Below are 20,282 nucleotides of genomic sequence, written 5' to 3'. Positions count from 1 at the left end.
TACAAAGGCTTGATTTTTTTTTTATTTTTTACCATCCCTTTTCTAATTTCTCCTGTAAATCACATAGATAGAAGAAGAGTGTACTCTGTATTTGCTTAACAAATAATCTGTGTCAAACGAGAATTTCTTACACTGTCAACATTTGTGTTGCCTACATGATAGGACAGGAGCTTTCTCAGCCTTCAACTTCAAGGTTTGCACATACCTTTCTGTTGTTTTGATGTGAATTTCTTAGATTTTGCTTTAATTTTTTTATCTCTTTAATTTTTTTTTCTCTTTTAAAATGGGGTGATAATTTAATTTTTCTTCAGTCCCATGAGGTATTTGGGCTTCAAACAGGTAAAAAGTGTTTTTGCCAAAGGTTGCTTTGCATTCACTGTGTGATCTCATTTGATTCATGCTGAGACCTCTCCTAATCTACTTAATCATAAAGTATTTCAGAGAATTACTCATTAAAATCACTTTACACTGTCCATTTTGTTACTAAACCACATCTGTATGGAATGTGGACATAATATCATGAAATCCACAATTATTAAAAAAGGAAAGCTAATTTTGTATGTTTCATTAGGAGACTGAGATATTTCTTCTTGCAAAAATACCATGCTGGCTTAGTTTTTTTTTTTTTTTAAAGGTACCACCTAAGTCAATTTTATTAGAATTATTCTGGTGGTTAATAAATAGCTCAGCCTTTGGAAAGCTGGTGTACTTTGCAAGCATGAAGATAATTTGTTTTTAAGGGAAGGGTGTCTCTGCTGATTGCAAAGATTGCTCATTCAGAAAACAGTGTGATCCACAGCCTTGGCATCACAGAGTTAGATATTATTTCCTGCAGGATGGAAGCCATCAAACTGGTGACACTGAGGGAATTCATGTTTTAGAATTGAGAAATGGGAATAAAACACAGAAATTCTGGAATTCCTCTCAGTGGCACTTGACTAAACAGAGCAGAAATTTAGTTGGGTCTGCAGGAAAAGCCTTCATACATGAAAACACCCACATTATTTTTGCTAGATGTTGATCATGTTAAGCCCCATGAACATGTTGTCTGTAGCTTCATGTGTATAACATTATTTAGCAGCTTTTATTTTTAAACTGAAAGGTATTTCCAGGTTACAGGGGAGATCTTTAGTGTCCCTGTTTTATTAGAAAATAACCAAGGCTACCGACTACAATGCACTGAAAATATGTAAAAGTACTCTCATTACTGAGAGTAAAATGAAAAGTAGAAGTAAATAGAAATACTTTTTCTGTGAAAATACATTTTTAAAGGTATAAAGGGTGGGGAAAACTTGAAAAACTGTATCACTTCACTAGAGAAAAGCAAACTGTTATGTAAGCAGAAGTAGCCCCATATGTTACCTTTTAGAGGAAGAGCTGACTTAGTGTTACAAATTTATGTTACTTTTTTGTTCTGTCCTTGAGGTTTTTAAATTTTTTGAACTCCACTTTGGCAAATTGCTACATCTTCATTATGGAATACAAGGGCTCAACTGGCGGGGGGGGGGGGGGGGGGGGGGGGGGACTCCACCCAAAGCATTATTTCAGTGGGGCTGAAATCCTGCTTTATCTCTGAAAAGTAAACACAAACACTCATCTTTGCAAGCTGGAGAGAGGATCCTGGGATGTACCAGAGCCAAAAGAGCTATGAGGGCATAAATGGGATAAGTTGGCAATGGCAAAGAGCACCAAAACTCTTGGCTGTTATTTGACTGTGGGAGAAAGTGACACCTCCACAGCATTCCCCGTGGAACAGGACACAAGAGGGCTGGGTTTTGTTTCCTGCCGTTTTCCAAACTGATGTGATTACTTCTTAATTATGAGCTGGATTGAAGCTGCTTAAAACCACCAGGAAAGGTTGCTACGGATTTCTTTTTTTAGCAAATGATAATCCAGGAGACACAGGAGAAGAGAGCCAGCAACCTACAGATGCTAGAAGTGTGTTTGAAAAGGTGCTGCAGACAGAGTCTTTTCATCTCAACCAGGGTAAGGCAGAGAGATGGAAATGGAGACGTTCACTTGTGGAATCAGAAGCCCTGTGGTTTTTTTTCACTGCTTTTACTCCCGCTTTATCTCTCTAAAAGTTAAATAAATTGCAGCCTTTCTAGCCCAACTGCATGACTGACACAATTGTTTTACAAAACTGACAAATATTATGACCAAGGAGTACCATCTTGTGAAAATTTCCATGTAAAAGCTAATGTTTAAATTTCAAAGGTAAAATTCCTGGAGTTCCTTGGTACTTTTTTCCCCTAATGCTCTAAAGCTTATGACAACCAATTGTTGATCTTGCAGCCCTTCCCTCTGAGGTAGCATTAGAGAGGGACCAAGGAATTTTGGCTCACAAAAAGCAGGGATTCTGCTAAATTAAAGAACAACTTGTTAGGTCTGCGAACAGAGCAGTGATAATAAATGAGCCTGTTCCTATCCTTCAGCCAAGGAGAGGGATTGGGGAGGGTTATAAATAGGAGCAGTGTTCACAGGCTCGCTTGGGCGGTGTTTGCAGCACAGGCAGCCTGATGAAATTAAAAATATGTATCTGCTTATGGGGCCATACATGAAATTATAGGCCAGATTGGAATCCTAAATCCCACTAGGAATTCTCTTTGCACAGCCAGTAGATGTAAAACTGGGGTTCACACAAAAGAATTGCCCTGTTAGGGTGGCACAGGAGTGAATTAAATTACAAATAGTTGGGCAATGATTGGCTACAGTAACCCATAAAAACACCTTCTTTGTGTTTTTTTAAGAGATGGGGATGAGGAAGAGATCATTCTATGGTCCTGAACAGCATTTCTCAATTATTACATTGAAACCACCGTAAACTTGCTTTTATTTTCTGCACCTTGGTTTAGCAATCATTTTCCATGGTGTATTTATAGTTTTCCCATGGTTCTTTTGGAGACACCAAGCTTTAAGATTTTTAAATAGAGTATGGAAATGCTTGGCTGGAAACCATCTGCTCCTCCATCCTCAGTGGCAGTGGCCAGCCCGTGGGATAGGAAAAATGAGCCCAGCAGGAGAAGGGAAAAGAGGAAGAAGTGAGAGGATGCCCTTGCTTACTTTGTACTAATTTAAGTGTAATTAAAGGGTTTGATCACAAGGTTCAGGAAGAGAGCTCCAGATCCCACTCCCAGTTTTGGCCACCATTTACTTTGAGGAATTATGGCCATCAGTTGTGGTGACAGAGGTTTTAATCAGGTTTATCCATGTCCTCCTGCAGGAGAGGAGGACGGGATGTGTCAACCACAATAAATACAGCAGTGCTATAAATCCTCTTGAGAGACCCCTGGCTTTTATAGGGAGCTGATGAAAGAGCGGGGAGAAGAGCAGAGCAGGACTTTCCCTGGGAGAGAGGAGGAGTGTTTGTTCTGTCTGTGGCCCAGCAGTCCTGTAGCAACACGACCATCAGGAGCCAGCCCCTGAGATCCAGGGGCTAAAGGCAGTGTGGCTGAGGCAGGATAAACCCGGGGGCTGCCAGGGACAGGCAGCTGAGCCCCCAGGGAACACAGCATCCTCCCTCCCTCAGGCCTCCAGAGCACTGATAAGGAGTAATGAACAGCAGCTCCTGCTGCTCTCCACCAGCACCACACCAAAATAATCCATGGCTTGGCCAGAGGGATTCTGGCCAGAGGGAGAAACAGTTACAGTTTTTCTGTGTTTGTCCAGCTCTGTTTGCACAATCCCGTGACCTCTGGGGCGCATTGGCATCACTGCTGGTGATGGGAAATACTCATGATAAATGTGGGAGTTATGGAGGATGCTGTGGAATTGAATCCTCTAGGAAGAATAACCTGCACTGTGCTGGAATAACAGGTTTTAAAAGTGAAACTGGCCAGTGATTTTGGCCATCGATGAATTAGTTTTTTTTATGAGTATTTGGAGAAGTTCCTTTTATTTTTCCACAAGCAGGTAAGGCAGAACAGAACTTAGCAGTGAGTCCTTTATAGGGAGTGATCCTACATTTGATTTATGGTAAAGGATGTCTGGGTTTGGCAGAGGGTGAAATAAGTGCCTTGATTTTTCACTTGCTGCTCTCATTAGACTCATTTCACATTGTTAACTGTTTGCCAGCCAATTTCACAGGACTGCCTGCTTTGTCAGTGATTTCTGCAGTGTTTCAGTCATTCCATTTTGTCATTTTTATTTGCTGTCATGACTGCTGTTGTCAGAGGAGGGCCATGCTGAAGTGCCATGAAGTAAGTGCCAACCATAAAGCATGGACTATTCTTTGTTGTACATTCTGCTGCTTTTTAATGCTCACCCATTGTTATTGCATTCCAGTGACTTTGGTGGTGACTGTGTTTCTCACAGTGCAGTGTGGATTAGATCATCCTAATCCAGAAATGGTAGCCATCCTAAAATGGGACCTAAGATGCCATCTCAAGGTGAAATAAAAGCCACATTCATCAGAGGAATACTCAGAAAATGTCTTGGTAACATGAGCACATAAGACCAGATTCCTGAATGTGTCTGAGCACCTAAACAAGGGGCAGGACTTTTCAGATATGGCCAGATTCTGCTAGATTTTGGGAGGTGGAGGGTTGGGGAGGGATGATTAATAGAGTTTTATACACCTATGTGAGGCTAAAAGTAAAGACAAACCAGCCTGTGTGGTCATCTTGTCCTTGAAAGCTGTCAAATTCCCCCCATTCTCCTTCCAGCTTCCCTTTCCCTTGCAGTTTTCCAAGCAGAGAGGGCTGATGCTGCCTCCTGGCCCAGCACCATCCCCTTCCTGCTGCTTTCCAGACATTTCACATGGAAACTCCTGCTCCTGCACAGACAGACTCCCACAGACCTTCCCAACTGCTCCTCACTGGCAGCAGACACCGAGCAGCTCTCCATTCTTCTCCCCAAAATAACGCCCTTGTGAGGAGCTCTGCATCCTGCCAGTCATCACGTCAGCCCTTGTTCTTCACCTGCCCCCAAAACAGACAGTTCTTGGCTTACTTTCCTGCCATGCAATTTGCCTCTGACTGTAACAAAGTAAAAAAATTAAGAGGTGAAGGCAAAGTTTGGGGTTTGTGCAGCCTCCAAGATCTGTAAGAATTTAATTTCTCGCAGTACCCCTATACAGGGACTTCACTTATTACTCCTCTTGATTTTTAAGGTGTTTTCCTTTGATAGAATGGAAAAGCTGTGTCAGAACCAGCAAGTCTTCTGGAAAGTTCTGGGGTAAAACAGCTCCCAGGAGCTGAGAATAATGTGGGTTTTTTTATTTTTCCATGTGAGCTTCTGCACTGATTTGCCTCTGATATTAAGTTAACAGTAAATTTGAATCTTGCAAATATAATTTAAAATTTAGAAGAATTTTTTGCCTACAAGCTGTGCTGATGGTTTTTATACTTGGAGGCCACATGGTTGTGACATATAGGTTATATATTTTGATTTTAATATGAAGCAACATAATGGGCTTTGCAATCAGTGCAGGCTCACAGCAGCAAATGTTTACAAATTACCACCATATGCTGATTCTAATAGAGCAAATTTTATTTAAAATAATTATTGGACTTTTTTCACCTTTTTTAAAATGAAGTTTGGGGTGTGGCAGGTTTAATATGGATTTAACATATTTAGGATAACAGATGATCAAATAAGGCATAAGAAATTGCTCTGATTAAAAACCCATAACACAACAAAGGGTGCCTGCTCTCCAGCTGGAATGTGCTCGCTCCTTATTGACCAGGGTACCAACCAACCATAAAATGCAAGACAGATGATGGTTTCAAGGCTGTGTCTGCACCCCAGATCGTGTGGGAAATGTCATAAATTATAATTTAGGATGCATAGAAGTTACATAAATATCCTTGGGGTTTTTTTTCCCTTGGATTACAATTACAGTGCAGCACAAAAGAATGGAGCTGATATGGCAGGTGGAAAAGGGGGAAAAGAACATGGGAAAATAATCTTGGAGTGAAAGACATGGAACTGAAAGCCTGGCAGTGCTTCAGCAGACTTCCCTGAGCTTCACCAGGCTGTGCCCATGCCATGAGAGCTGAGCACTCGCATGGCTATGAACTGAGTTGGTGTTGAAACCTCTGCAATCAGCTAAATAAATCTTATCACTATCTCAGAGTTTTGTTTTAATAATCATCAGCCCTGAACCTCTGGCTTGGAAAAAGCGAGATGCTCTCAGTTCTCCTGCTGCTGCTTGCAGCTGTGTGAAGCCAATGTTTTGATTCAGGCAACAGGAAGCAAAGGACCAGGATGCCTGAGATGCTTTGCTCACCCTGGGTATTCCTGCCCATGGGGCTGAGAAAGTTAGGGAACACCAGCCAAAGAGTACTTCAAATGAGAGCACAGAGTTTACTTTTGGGGGGTTTGTTTCTTCTGTCTTAACATCCTTTATTCAAAGGAAGAGTGACAGTAATTTCCTGAACAAGACTGGGCAGGGAGTCTTTAAGAGGAGCAGTCTGGGGGAGAAGCAGCAAAAGTGAGTTGCAAAGCACTGAGCCCGGAGCTGTCAGTCAAGCAGTGGAAATTATCTTTCATCACCTGGAATAAAAGGAGGTGTATTTTCATCATCCATTTGATCTTGCCACAATGGGTGCAAATACAAAACCAATTTCTAGTATTTGCAAGACAGGAAAGTTAAGTAGAAGGGTGATTGCAGGTAAAGATCAGAGATTCATTTCCGTATTTATACAAAGCTCATTCTTGCCATCACTAGGATAGCACTACCCCAACGTTTTTCAAAGCAGGCTTTTTGTTGGTTTTAAATTATATCATGCCTTAGTAATGAGTGTGAGACTCGTAGTGCTGAGGTAAAGGAGGTGGAAATAACTTGCTCCCCTTGGTTAGTAGAATTTAATAGTCTCTTGCCACAGACTTTATTTGTAAGAATGCTTAGCTCCAGCCTTGGAAGACAATGAGAGCCATTAGGTGCCAAAAACATCACAGGAAGCACTCAGAACCTTGCCAAGTGTTTCTTTTCTGTGTTAAATTACAAAGTCGTAAGTGCTGGAAGCATTGTTCCTACTGGGTTTTAAGTGAAGTACCAATTTTCCAAAGAGATCCCCCTGTTCCCATTGAAATCCATGGAGCAGCCTATGGGAAATCAGTGGGAATGTTGGTGTGAATTAAATGTGAGTTCTCCCAAAAGTGATTCTCAGTGCTCTTCTCGTGACAGGGAGCTTTCTTTGAAGGGGACCTGCCTGATGTCGGTGTGGCAGAGCTGCACCTCCCTGGGCTCTGGGTTGGTGTGAAGTGCCAAAGCCCCAGGGGTGATTCAGGGAACACTCTCAGGGCTCTCCACAGGCAGCAGCCAACCAGGGAATCACTATCTCCAGCTCAGGACTGCAGTTGGAGAGAAAGGGATGAATAACCTGTTTGTTAGCACTGCCCCATGTTGCCATTACCCTGCTTTTCCTTCATCTCCTTGAGTTCTTTTCTGCACAGCAGTGCAGAATTAATGCTGTGCTGGATCAATGGAAGCATTTCCATCTGATATCAGGCACCCAAGCCATCCTCAGTTCTGCCCAGGCAGGACAGGACTTGCCAGCCTGGTGACAGTGTGGCACTCAAAAACAGAACTCAGAAACAGAAGGCTTCTGTCAGGGTCTGCGCTGGAAATCTCAGTACAGCATCAGCCACATCATCCTCTGGACTCCATGGCATTGCTCCCAGGATAAATAAACCCTTCCTTTGGTCTGCAAGTGCTTTAAATTAGCTGTCTGAAGGTTTTCCCAGTTGGCAGGTTATTTCTGAAGTGAAGAACGCTGGAGCTCCAGGCATCCAAGGGCTCTGTGGAGCATCCTGAAGTTTGCGCTGACCGGCAGGCTCTTCCCATGGGAGGGAGGGCTGTGGGGTCAAGCCTTTGATGACACGAACAGACCCAAACCTTCTAAATTTGTTTCTGTAGCCAGCAGGCAGAAGCAGAGGGTCGTGTTCCTTCACCCACCCTGTCAGGCTGGGCATCAGAGCGAGCCTCTCAGCGAGGTTCATGCCTGCTTCATTTGTAATCAGAAACTCATTTTCTTTAGGCAGAACTTGATCCCAGCTACATCACCTCCAGTCATGTACAGCAAGAAGAATTTTGTCTCCTTAATTTTGTGGTGAAACTGCCAGACTATAATTTCTCTGTAGAAGGAAATAGACACTGAGATGTTTTAGGCACCTTAGAAGGACTGTTTTATGTTTAAAGCATGGATAGAAAGGGAAATAAGAGCACCTTGTTCTATAAACAAACAGTACTACAAACACTCTGCAAAATTCACTGAGTGAAGCCCAAAGATCCAAAATCCAGTGCTCCAGAAACTTTTCACAGCTACTATTATTAGCTATGTTATGTGTAAAGCCAGAACTGAAGGATTCCAACCCTCCACGTGGCAAAGGCAAGGCCAACTCCTGGTCGAGCTTCGCTGAGAGTATAAAGTGCTCATGTGCTTGTTCCACTCAGCACTTCTCATTTAACCAGGAGTTAATTTGGGAACAGGTATTAAAAAGGGAAAGAATGTGCTCTGGAAGGTGTTTTTTCCTGGACTGCTCATAAGCAAATGTTTTGTCTTTAACTGTGGCTTACTGTTGGTGCTGGTTTTCTGGGAAAGAGTCGATGATATAATTTTTGTACTTTTAGTTAAAATGTGAAACTCCCCAAGCATTCCCATGCTGTAATTACCACGTGCTGATGGGGCCATGCTGGTGGCCAACAGCTCTAACTGTGCCTGTCTGTTTGCACTTGCAGGAGCACGGAAGTCATGAGTACTGTCTCAGGTACACGAAGTACAACAATCACTTTCACTGTCCGACCCGGAGCCAGCCAGCCGATCACACTGCAGAGCAGGTCCCCAGACTATGACAGCAGGACCTCAGGAGCAAGGCATGCTCCCAGCCCTGTGGTTTCACCAACAGAGATTAATAAAGACATCCTGCCTGCTCCTCTGACTGCTTCTGCTTCAGCTTCATCTCCTTCTCCAACTCTGTCCGATGTATTTAGCCTACCCAGCCAGCCCCCTTCTGGGGACTTATTTGGCTTGACCACAGGGCGCAGCAGGTCTCCTTCTCCCTCAATATTACAACAGCCAATCTCAAATAAGCCTTTTACAACTAAGCCTGTCCACCTGTGGACTAAACCAGATGTGGCAGATTGGTTGGAAAGTCTAAACTTAGGTGAACATAAAGAAACATTTATGGACAATGAAATAGATGGCACACATTTACCAAATCTACAGAAGGAAGATCTGATAGACCTTGGAGTGACTAGAGTTGGGCACAGAATGAACATAGAAAGAGCTTTGAAGCAGCTGCTGGACAGATAAGAATAGCTATTTTGCCTCACAAACTTCTGTTGATAACTAGAGATGGGCTGGTACTGACATACCCCAAATGCCTTGTCTGTCTGTGAGTGCCAGCAAAATTGGGGGGGGAGGGGGAAAACAGATGAATTCCTGGTACTCAGGTGATGCAGACTGTTTGCTACATGCCCAAACACAAACCTAAAGATGCTAAAGAAGTGGGGCCATTTTATTTCAAAGCTGTGGGGAGATGTGAGAGAGAGACAATTGTTAACTTTAAAACTCTTGATGCTGCCCTTGGCCGGGACCGTTGCGTGACGATTTTCTTTTAAAATTGCAAACATTTCAGGGTTTCTTTTATTGACAGAAGAAAAAAAAAAAAAAGAAAGAATTGCATTTTATTTTATTCTCTTCTTGACATTCAGTCTCCAAGCAGGCTTCCTTCCCCAGCCCTTGGTTCATTTTAAGAGGACAGGTTGCTCCATTACCACTCAAATCCAGTTTTATCAGTACCAGGGATATTGAGGCAGGCACAGGAGTTCATATTCCTCTTTTTTTACTGGCATAGCTCCCTGATTTGTTGGCAGTGAAGCTGGTTGTTCTGCTGGGGTCAGTCCAATGGTAACCTTGCTCTGTTTTACCTGGTATTTCTTTATTTCTGCAGTGGTATTTAGCACTCTTCCAAGGTGGCAGAACAAGTTCAGTGCACGCTCCATTGACATGGCCTGTAGGATGGTGCAGACGTTGAGTAAAGGGTGAGGAGGGACCACACTTAGAGGTACAGCAAAGTGAAGCTAGTTTGAACCTGAGACCGCCCAGTTCTCAACCAGCTCAGCTGCTGCTGAGTCAAAATGTGAACTCCACGAGCCAGGACAAACTTTGGTGTGCAGGCACAGCTTTGAGACTTGACAGTGAGACACTGAGAGAAGCTGAGCCCTGGGAGGTGCTGCTTAATTCAGTGAGTGGTAAGTGCCTGGGTATTTTGAACAGCAGGCTGAGAATGAAAGAGAAGAGAGATGAATGTTCCCATTGAAGTCAGTGGGAAGTGTGCCAGGATCTGAAGTGAGAGAGGGATTCAGCCTGTTAGGATGGAAATGCTTCAGATCCTTGAGAGGAGGCAGAGAGGTGATGCCAAGATGGAAAGAGCTGTCGAGTGTCTTGGGGTGCGTGCGTTCCGAGAGCCAGGAGGGCTGGGGAGGGATCCAGGCTCTCATTTTATCACTGCTGGCAGGAACTGGCTCTGGATAAGGACACAGGGCCGGGCACTGGCCCCCAGCCCATTCCTTGGCACGAGAGGTGGGAGCATCCTGCCAGAATCCAGGGCTGGGAGTGGGGCAGAGAGAACTTTCCAGGAGACTTCCGTCAGCAGGGGAGAAACACCCATGGCTGGTTCACACGGCTTTGGTTTTTAAAGAACAATTTTTTTTTTTTTTTTTTCAACTTTCAAGTTAACAAATCTCTCTCTGCATGTTTGAACTCCCCCTTGTAATTAACACCTCTGAATATCTGTGAGTTTTGTAGGACTTTCTGGACAGAATATTCAGGATGTTCAAGGTGGGTAAATTGGGTGTGGATGGCTAAACTGCCTCCCTACCAAACTTTCAGGTTCCCTTACATTTTGCAAGGTACCTGAACTTTCTTTCCTTGATATGGTCCTTGATATGGTCCAGCCTATCTCTAATTTTTTTATTATTGTGATTATTTTTTGCTCACAAACAAGTGTCTAATTAGGTCTGCAACAGCCCTAGTATGAGTACATAAAGTTTAGCATTTTAAATATCTTTCTTTACTGCAAGTTTAAATAGTTGTACAGATAGTTTATAAGCACAATATTTTAAGAAAATAAGTGGCTGGTCTACTGGGCAGCCTTTGTGCCACTTCAGTGCTAGGAAGTTAAAAACAGGAAAAAAAAAACAAACAAAAAAAAAGAAAAAAAAAACTTTTTGTGGTTTACTACTATTTCTGTGGAATAATTATAAAGTCTTGACCTTTTTAAAATCAACCTCATTTGGATGCATCTGAACCAGCAGAGCTGTGTTATATTTTCTATCTTTGCTAGAACTTCTACAGAGGAGGATGAATATTTCTTCAAAAGTGGTTACAGTTACCAACACATTGGAAATTCATTAAAAATCAACTTATTTAAGCCTCCTGCCCCCTTTATGGAACAGCAAATCTTTTGACTTAACATCTGTTACTGCACTCTGTTTGTATTTGGGGAGTTCCAAGGAACCTTGTCATTAAAACGAAGCACTGAGGTGTTTTGCTGTCAAGGAGTGCTGAGTTTTTCCATGGGAGGTGTAGAAAATGGCAGTTCCACTCAGATAGGTTGATGCAGGCAACTTGAGGCCATCACACACTTCAAGAAGTGAAAAAAAAAAAAGATAATTTAGCCATCTTTTGTCTTCCATTTGGTGATACGACAGAATTCAGTAAATAAACCACTGATGCCATGCTCTCTCTTTTTTTTTTTTAATTTTTTTGTTTGTTTGTTTCTTTGGGTACAGTTGCTATTACCTCTATAACATGTGCCAGAAATATGTTAGGAAATAAATACAGTAGTAAAAGAAAAAACATAGAAGTTGACTTCTAAAGCTGCTTTTTTTGGATCACAACCTTCCTGTTGGTTGAACTTGCCCTGAGCAAGCGCTGCCACACCCAGTAACTCCCAGCTGGGACCTTCCCTTCCTCACACAGGTGTGGCTCCTGCTCGTGCATCTCTTCAGGTACTCCAAGAGCAGGTACACAACGAGCAGACGAACGAGGTGTAAGGGAATAGTTTTATTTTTCACCTTGTGTCCTATGAAGCAAAAAGGTAAGGAGACCTGAGGGGACCTACTTGGACCACCAGAATGCACCTCTTCCAAGTCGAGTTCAGTCTCCAGCTCTGAGGGGTGGTTTGAAACAAAAAAAAGAAAGCAATAGTAACAGATAACGCCGTGGCCTCCGAGTATTTTCACCAGGGGGGAGGAGAGAAGACCCATTTCTTTCATGCTACTCTGATAGTGAAAAACAAAGTCATTAGAGATCTATGATATTCTGGGTTTTAGGATCAACTTTTGTTTATATACTGTAACTTAAATAAATTGCATTTACATGCCTAGTTTCTGTAATATTTGTGTATACAATACCAAAATCTTACAAGATGTAAATTGTGTATAACTGCACAGACTCCTTGCCCTAGGTGTCTGAGAACATTTTAAGTTTAATTCATATATTATAAAATAACTAGATGTGACTGTTGATTTACAGAATTTACATATCACAAAGAAGTTAATTATTTGTGGTACTTAAGTTAATAAAAAAATAGTGATTTTTTTTTTCTTTTCCTCTCAGTTCTTAGAAAGCATTACCCAGTTGATCTGGCGATGATTATGTGTATGAGCCACAAATATTGATAATTTTTCCATTACATTTTTTCTTTTCTTTTCTAGATACTAATATGTTTCTCGCTATAGTTTGTGTAACAACTTGTGTTCACGTTATCTATGTTGCTGTAATTTTTGTGCTTTAATTCCTCTTATTTCGACTGATTAAAAAAAAATCAAGCTCCTGTAACTTGCACTTTTCCCCAATCCTTAATACTCTTGTATGGCAACCAAAATTACTGTAAGAAATAAATATAATATTGCACTAAGGGTGTGGTTCTGATTGCAAACAGAGAACACTGTCTGGATTTTCATTAAAAAAGAAAAAAGTTGCCAAAAAAAAAGTTGAAATTTGTTATTGAAAACGCATAAGATGCTTTAACAAAATGTAGATAGAACTAAGGGGAAATTATTGATTTATTGTTGAGAAAAGCATTTCCTGTTTATTCCTTTCTTTTCTCCTTCTTTTTTTTTTTTTTTTTTTTTGTTAAAGCATTCCTTATGCCGAATGTTCTGTTCATTTACTGAATTTCAAGGGTCGCCCTTGAAATCTGGAAAAGCAGGAAACTTTGAAGGGGACAGGTAGAAAACTGCATTACCTGATTTTTTTTTTTTTTTTTTTTTTTTTTTTTTTCCTTAAGGTGGAATCCCAAAATGTGTGGAATGTTCTTTGTTCAGGGGAATGCACGCCCTGAGCTTCAGTGCTGCTGCTGCTCTGTGATTTCACGGGGCACTGAAAAGTGGGGGTTTGGGGATTTTATTTTTATTTGGAGCTGGGGTTTCTCTGGGGCAGAGCAGCTGTGGAAAGGGGAGGAGGGAACAGCACTCCTTTCTGACTTTGTGCATCTGTGACTTTGAAATCTGTACCAGCGGGCTCTGTTTGTACTGTGAATAAACAAGGCTGCAAATGAAAAAAAACCCAACCAACCAAAAAAAAAAAAAAAAAAAAAACCAACAAAAAAAAAACCACAACGAGGAAACAATTCTCATCTTCTTTTGGCTTAAGTTAAAGATTTGTTTTTCTATCTTTAAATGGTGATTCAATGAAGAGTATTTTTTATTTTTATTTTCTAAGATATTGGAATAAATGCCTAGAACCGTTGCCATTTGGTTTCATATGTTCCTTAACGACGAACCTCTTCTCAGCTGTCGTTCTAGCTCATCATTTTTATAGCCCTCTGTTATTATTTCTCTCATGATTTCCCAACAACAATTACTTGGCAGCTTTGTTTTGTTAAAAACATAAACTAGAACCAGCCTGTTTGGGGTTTTTTAATTTACTTATTTCAGGTATTGTGGCAAACATCTGTGTATCCAAATAAAGTCAGGTATTTCCAGTGCAAAACAAAGAATGCTTTGCAATTGTCACTGCTTGTTGGCCAAAGAAATGAGAAGAGTTGATCATTGCTGTCGTTGTGTACATTGTATCAATGTGTTCTGCTTTATTCTTTGGTTTCTGTATTTTTTTCTGTATTTTTTTTCCTGTATTTTCCTGCATTTTGTGGACTTTCATCTCCTCTGTCCTTGGCTGGGCCACCCAGAGTAGCATGATTGTAACAATGCTTCAGAATGTGTGTTTTTTTAAAAAAAACAAAAACAAAAACAAAACAACAAAAAAATTTGTACGTGCCTTATAATTTTCCACCTGGATCAGCAACACTGTATTTCACATAAAAAGCTTTATCTTAAAGGTGTTCAGTACCTGACAAACAAAGAGTGCTGGGGTTGGAGTGAGCTCCGTGTCACTGCTTTAGGAAGCCCTGAGGAGCTGCAGTGATTCAGACCTTATCTCACCACATTTTTGGCATTGTGAGCCTGATTTCACGTCTTCTATTCAAATCAGGCAAGCAAGAGGGGGAAAAGAAATGAGATGAGACTGTTATTTTGGGTTCAGTTCACTGCCATAAATCCTGGGTGGTTGGTACAGTTGAGTGGGCTGTGTTTTACAGACGAGGTAACAATGATAAATAAGTAAACCAAGTGGACTTGATGCCGTTAAGTCTGCCACAAACTGGTTCTGTGCCACTGACATCTAGTGGAACCTGATGGACACTGTCTCAGAGCAATATCAGACCTTTAAAAATATTTATTTATTTATTTACTTTCAACTACTGTCATTCTTTCTACAAGAACCAGTTTTAGAAAATTTTGTATTGTTGTTATTTAGGTTGGCCTGAATATTTAGGCCTTTAGTATTTTACAGAAAGGCTGACTGTATAATTACTGAAATTATACACGAATGAGAAGTCATTAATGTGTTTTCTGGTCTCTCTGTGCTTATGTTTTCTCAGTTTTCTGTTTTGAACGTCAGCATCTCCATGTGATACTTCATTTGCATCCGGCATGGTTTTTAATGGGAATATAGGTTTTGTCTCCAGTGCTGTAAACCTTGGACTGTTTTGAACCATTTCTGACACTACAACCTGATGAACAACAGCCTGTTCAGCTCCAAATTGTGAAAAAAAAAAAAAGTGAGTTTTGAGGTTAGGAAGCAGTTCAGAACAGCCGAGGGGGGGTTTCCCTGATGCGCTTGCAGTGCTGAAGTTTGGTTTTCTCCAGTAAAATTCCAGTTGTTTTTTTCCTCAGGACTGATGCCAGGAGGAATCCGTGCACGTGTGTGTGAGTTCTTGTACGCTTTCAATGTAAAGGTCCTTGGGCAGCCTTAGAAAACAATGTACAGATAGGACACCAGTGTTGCATGTGCTTAAACCTGTACTGGAATCAATGTCGCCGTGTACCTGTTTGCTTTGGAAATCTGAAGAGAATACAATATACAGAAACCTCAAAATCTACCTCATGTTTTAATGGGTTCTTTTCCACTGGTGTTCTCCCGTTACCTGGATGTCCGAGTGTTCCCTGCTGGGTGCAGGGAATGGCCAAGCCTGGCTCTCCCCACCCAACTTGCCCCTAGAAAATCCTGAGTGAGGAGCTGCTGGGGCTCTGTCGTTCTTCTGTCCTTTTGCTGTGACCCTGTGCTGCAGCTTGGGGTCTCCTTTGGGGTCAGCAAGGGCAAGGTGAGAGCTCCAAGAGATCAGACAGAAAGGGGACTGAGACAGAACTCATCATTTTCTCATTTCTTTTATTGATGTTTTTATCACTTACCATTTACTTGTCGCGGTGCTGACAAGTGAACAACAATCACTTCATTTTTATCTGGGCATAGTCAAATAGTGCAAAGAAATGCTATTATGTTTAGAATTCTTTCTCAAGCTGTGCTGCATCCCATCTCTTCATTTGCTCTGTCTCAGCAATTTTCTTTCCTTCCAAAGCAGTGGGTGTCAGCTTTAGTGTGTGCAGCATTGTGTAGGTTCAGCTGGCTGACCTGTAAGACTTTTAGTGCCCCAGTAACAGACATTTACAGGTGTACACTTCACCTGAGGTCATTTGAAATGTCCAAAACTGCTCATTTTCTGCATCACAGAGAAAGCACAAAAAGCAAGGGCAGGTGACTCCCTGAAGCTACTTTTCAAAATTTCTAGGAAAGGAGTTTTCTTCCGGAGGCCAATTCCTCCCCTCTGTGCGCAATTCAGAGCAGACCATGGACACACCTTTGGCTCTGTCCCGCGGGCACAGCTCCAGCCGCTGACCTTGGTGCTGTTGTGCCACCCTTGGGGACAGAGCCACCCGCAGCAGAGCTCATCCTCTGGGTGCTGCCTGTCTGTGCTGCTGACCAGGCTGGTTTATCCCTGGGAAAATCAGCTGGAAAGCCCAGAGCCACGGGAACAGGGAAATTTGCTTGTTTCACATGCACGGAGAGGAGAATCCCACCAGGAATTCCAGGGGACCACTCTGTCAGAGGGGACAGGGAAGAAGAGAAATTTGGCTTAGCAGAGACGTGCACAACACCCAGCCACAAAAAAAGGCAAGGAAATTTGAGCAAAGAATAAGCCCCTGTAGATGTCAGCGGCTGGAGGGTATTCACAGGAGCTCAGGACCAGCAGGATAAAAGGGTGGGAATGAGCTGCTGTACTGGGAACGGGGCTTGGAGCAGGGCTGGGAAGGACTCGCTTTGTTTAACCACAAAATGGGAGGCTGGAAGGAGCTGTCTGATTTTTTCCCTCATGTGAAGGGTGACCTGCCAGGGGAGGGAGGTGACCTAAGGGAATGCTGGCTCTGGAACAACCCGTCACCAGCTGGGGATGGATTCAGGCTGGAAACCAGGAGGGAGCCCAAGTAGGGGAGGAGAATGGGGCCGTGCTGAGGTGTCCTGTAGGAAACAGCCCGGGATTTATTCCTTATGGCTCACAACTGATCCTGGGGCACCTTCCTGTGAACTCTTCTGCCAGACCTATGGGCTGAGAAAAATGGGATGGGGGGACCCCAGCCGCCTTCCCTGGAGCAGCCTGGCTGGCAGAAACTGTCTCTGCCATGGCAGGGAAGGGAATGAGAGGGGTTCTAAGGTCCCTCCCAACCCAGACCATTTTAGGGGTTCATGATGCTATTGAAAACTATTAATTAGATTAATACTGAAGCACCAAACCAAGCTCTGCAGCAGAGAAAGAAAATTTGGATATTGCATCGAAATATGCCAAACCTAAAGTCTGGCTGCAGCATTAAAGAACTCCAGGGAAAAGGGGCAAAAGTTTCTTCAGGAAAGATAAAATTTCCACCTCTGCACAGTTCTGCATGCCCTTGTCAGCACAAAATAGGTGCAATAAAACAAATAAAATAAAACAGTGATCTGCAGCTCCTTAGAGATGAAATTCAAGGTTGCACAAGTCCCAGTATTCCTGCTAACAAGTGCCATTTAGTCCTTACCTTCAGGTTCTGTTTGTTTTTGTGGTTTGTTTTGTTCTTTTTTTATTTTTTAAAGAAAGAAACAGCTAAAGATCATTGGGGGATTTATTCATTGTTCTTGTTTGCAAGGACAGCAGAAAATTTATAGCAGTTTCTATAACACCTAAAATCTTTAGCAAAACACATTCATTTCCTTTTTTCTTTTCTTTTTTTTTTTTCTAAATTATTAAATAACACATAAAGGAAATGTTCCAAAGTAAGGATGCTCCATCAGACTGGAAAAAACTGTCTAATTAACCACAGTAAGAAACCCTGTGAAGAATTTCAGAGATTTGAAAGGCAAAACCAATATTCATTAAAAAAAAACCCCAGAAACAAATGTGTTGTTATGGATAATTCACTGTCCCCTAAAGGGCAACAGGGCCACCTGACAGGACACCAGTGGACTGTGCCAAATATTTCATTATATTGCTGTCCTAGTTTAGGGCAAATTTGGGAGAAAAATTCCGGAAGGAGCCCCCAGAAAACAAAGCCCCCACGGCTCCTCCCCACCACCATGGAGGGAGGTGAGCTGGCTGATAACAAGACAAAACAATCCTTCACTTTTCAGACTCAGTCCTGAAGGCACAGAACATAACATCAAGCATAAACAGAACACACGATTGGGGATACAAGCACCATAACGTCACCCTGGGACAATTGCTCGCTTGCAAACCTGAAAACACAAGATTTATCTTATTATTTGAGGTTCTTGAGTTTATTACAAGGCTCAATTTTATCCCTGCCCTGTAAATGGGGCACAAATAAAACCTCCCACAGAAATAAGCCCTGGCTTGGCTTGTCTGGTTTAAGTCTAAGAACTGTTTAATATTTTTGCTGTATCACTGCCTTTTTTTTTTTTTTTTTTTTTTTTTTTTTTTTTTTTTTAAACTCAGGACACCTTCCTTTTCCTGACTGATCTCTTGTTCCTCCTGGATAGATGAAATTCCATATTTTCCCTCATGATATCCAATATAAACACAAAAACACTTGGATTTGTTTGCGGTTACCAGCTACAAAAGCCGAAGGCCAAGACTGGTATCTGGGCTTTACAGAAGGAAAAGGTGATTCCAGTGCAAATTAGCAGCAATACAATTTTTAAAGCAGCAGAACTCAGACTGAACTCACTGGAGGATCTGTTTCCAGACTGCACTGGAAATAACACCCAATATTCAGTAGAGAAATCTCATTATCAAGTTGCAATAATCCCAGGCTGTGTTTGAGTCTGAGATTTTGATGGCCTTTATTTTTATCATTGCTTTGCTGACCACATTAAAGGTGTCTGCACTATTGTGCAAACACAGGGGAGGCAGAGCCATAAGAGGCTTGGTTTATGAGGAATTTTAATTTATTTTGTAGCTGCCACACAGATTAATTCAGGGTAAGATGGTAGCTTGTTTTTTTCCAGGAACTGTAGTAGCACTCTGTGTGCCTCGGAATAATCAGAAAATTGTTTAGGTTGGAAAAGTCCTCTAAGATCATCCAAGAGCTGCCAAGCCCCCCACCAAACCATGCCCCCAAGTGCCACATCTATGTGGCTTTTAAATAATTTAATAATTCTACATAATGTCAATAATAATTGACCTTGAACTTGAGCTACTTCCCAGGCCAGTGCCAGTGCCTAGGGCTGCCCGGACAGAGGAGCAGGGATGTTGCACCAATACCAACACGTGGAGGAGCAGGACGAGTGTAAATGAGCCCCTGATTAAATGAGCACACACTGCTGAGGGGAATGAGCAAGGAAAGGACAGCCAGCAGCTGGGGAAGCACACCTGGCTGCAGAGCTGACCCTCCTGCATTTCTGCCTTGGCTGACCCAGCCCACAGAGGCACTTCCCCCTGTTTCGCTCGGAGTGACCTGGCTGTCCCTGGCTCTGGTGTGGAACAGGAGAGCTCTGAGTGGTGCTGGGGGGGTGAACCCACCCACGGAACAAAGAGCTGCTCCCGGCTCTGCATCTGGCAGGGAACAGCTCCCTCCCTTCCAAAGCTCCAGCCAGTGCTGATCCCCGGCCAAGATCCAACAAAAGGCTGTTTTGGGAATGTCTTTGTGCTCCTGCTGACCTACCCATCGTCACTCTGTGCTTTGCTTTCAAAGAAAGGCTAATAATTACTGGTGGCAATAATTATGGCACTGGGCATGCAGGAAACCAAAATAAAGTTTCTCCAAAGCTTCTCTAGGCCTTCCAGACCTTCTAAAAGAAAACCCAAATAAATGACATTCCCAGCGATGCCCCAGCTTCTTGCTGTTAGCCTGATGTTTATTCCTCTCTTAGGACTCTTCCTTGTGCAGTGGGGTTTGCAGGCCAGAGAATTAACAAATCTTGTTTAGCTTTCAATTTCAGTATCTCTGTCACAGTGCACTTTTGCTGCTTGAAACTTCCAGAAGCCAAAACCTGGCATCAGGAACTGCAAGCACTGGCCTGGGAAATCACATAAGCCCCAACTCTCTAGGGATCATTTTATTTTTTGTTTTAAGTGGGAATTCTGCTAGAAATAGCTGAAATTGATGATTTTAAAATTTTTGGCTACTTAAAAGTAATTATTTAATCAATTTTGCCTGACTCCACCTGGCCATTAGACCCTGCTTTTGGGGAAGCTGAACCAGAGCACCACACTCCTTTCAGGGTTGCCTTGCTGCATGAGGCACTTCCCAGGCAGTGGAAGATGTAGTGCCTCTTTTTCTGTCCCAGCTTCCTGGATCCTGGGACAAATCTATCAAGTGAAGCTACTTTGATCAATCCAAATTCCCTTTTTGGAAATGATCCAGGGCAGTACTCTACACTTGGCCTGGAGATCGATTGATTCTTGCTCTTTTCCTCTGCCCATGGATTAATGCCTCACTTTCTACTTCACCAAGGGATTTTGCAGCAGCTCCTGTAGAAATGTGGTCAACGTGAGAGGAATTT

At 42.4% G+C, this 20,282-nt stretch overlaps 1 protein-coding gene across 4 annotated transcripts in view; it reads left to right on the top strand.

Moving 5' to 3' along the window:
- SHANK2 (SH3 and multiple ankyrin repeat domains 2) overlaps window positions 1-9,372 on the top strand; it is a 248,007-nt gene extending 238,635 nt beyond the window's left edge. For all 4 annotated transcript variants that reach the window (XM_053945755.1, XM_053945754.1, XM_053945753.1 and 1 more), the window contains one exon: window positions 8,684-9,372. In XM_053945755.1, the coding sequence (XP_053801730.1) occupies window positions 8,684-9,257 (574 nt within the window). In that variant the 3' untranslated portion in view covers window positions 9,258-9,372. The remainder of the gene's footprint in view (window positions 1-8,683) is intronic.
- Window positions 9,373-20,282: the final 10,910 nt, after the last annotated feature.

Source organism: Vidua chalybeata, chromosome 6 (genome assembly GCF_026979565.1).
Source record: "Vidua chalybeata isolate OUT-0048 chromosome 6, bVidCha1 merged haplotype, whole genome shotgun sequence".
Lineage (NCBI taxonomy): Eukaryota > Metazoa > Chordata > Aves > Passeriformes > Viduidae > Vidua > Vidua chalybeata.
Note: the sequence above shows the minus strand (reverse complement) of the source record. Positions and strands in the feature narration are given on the sequence as shown.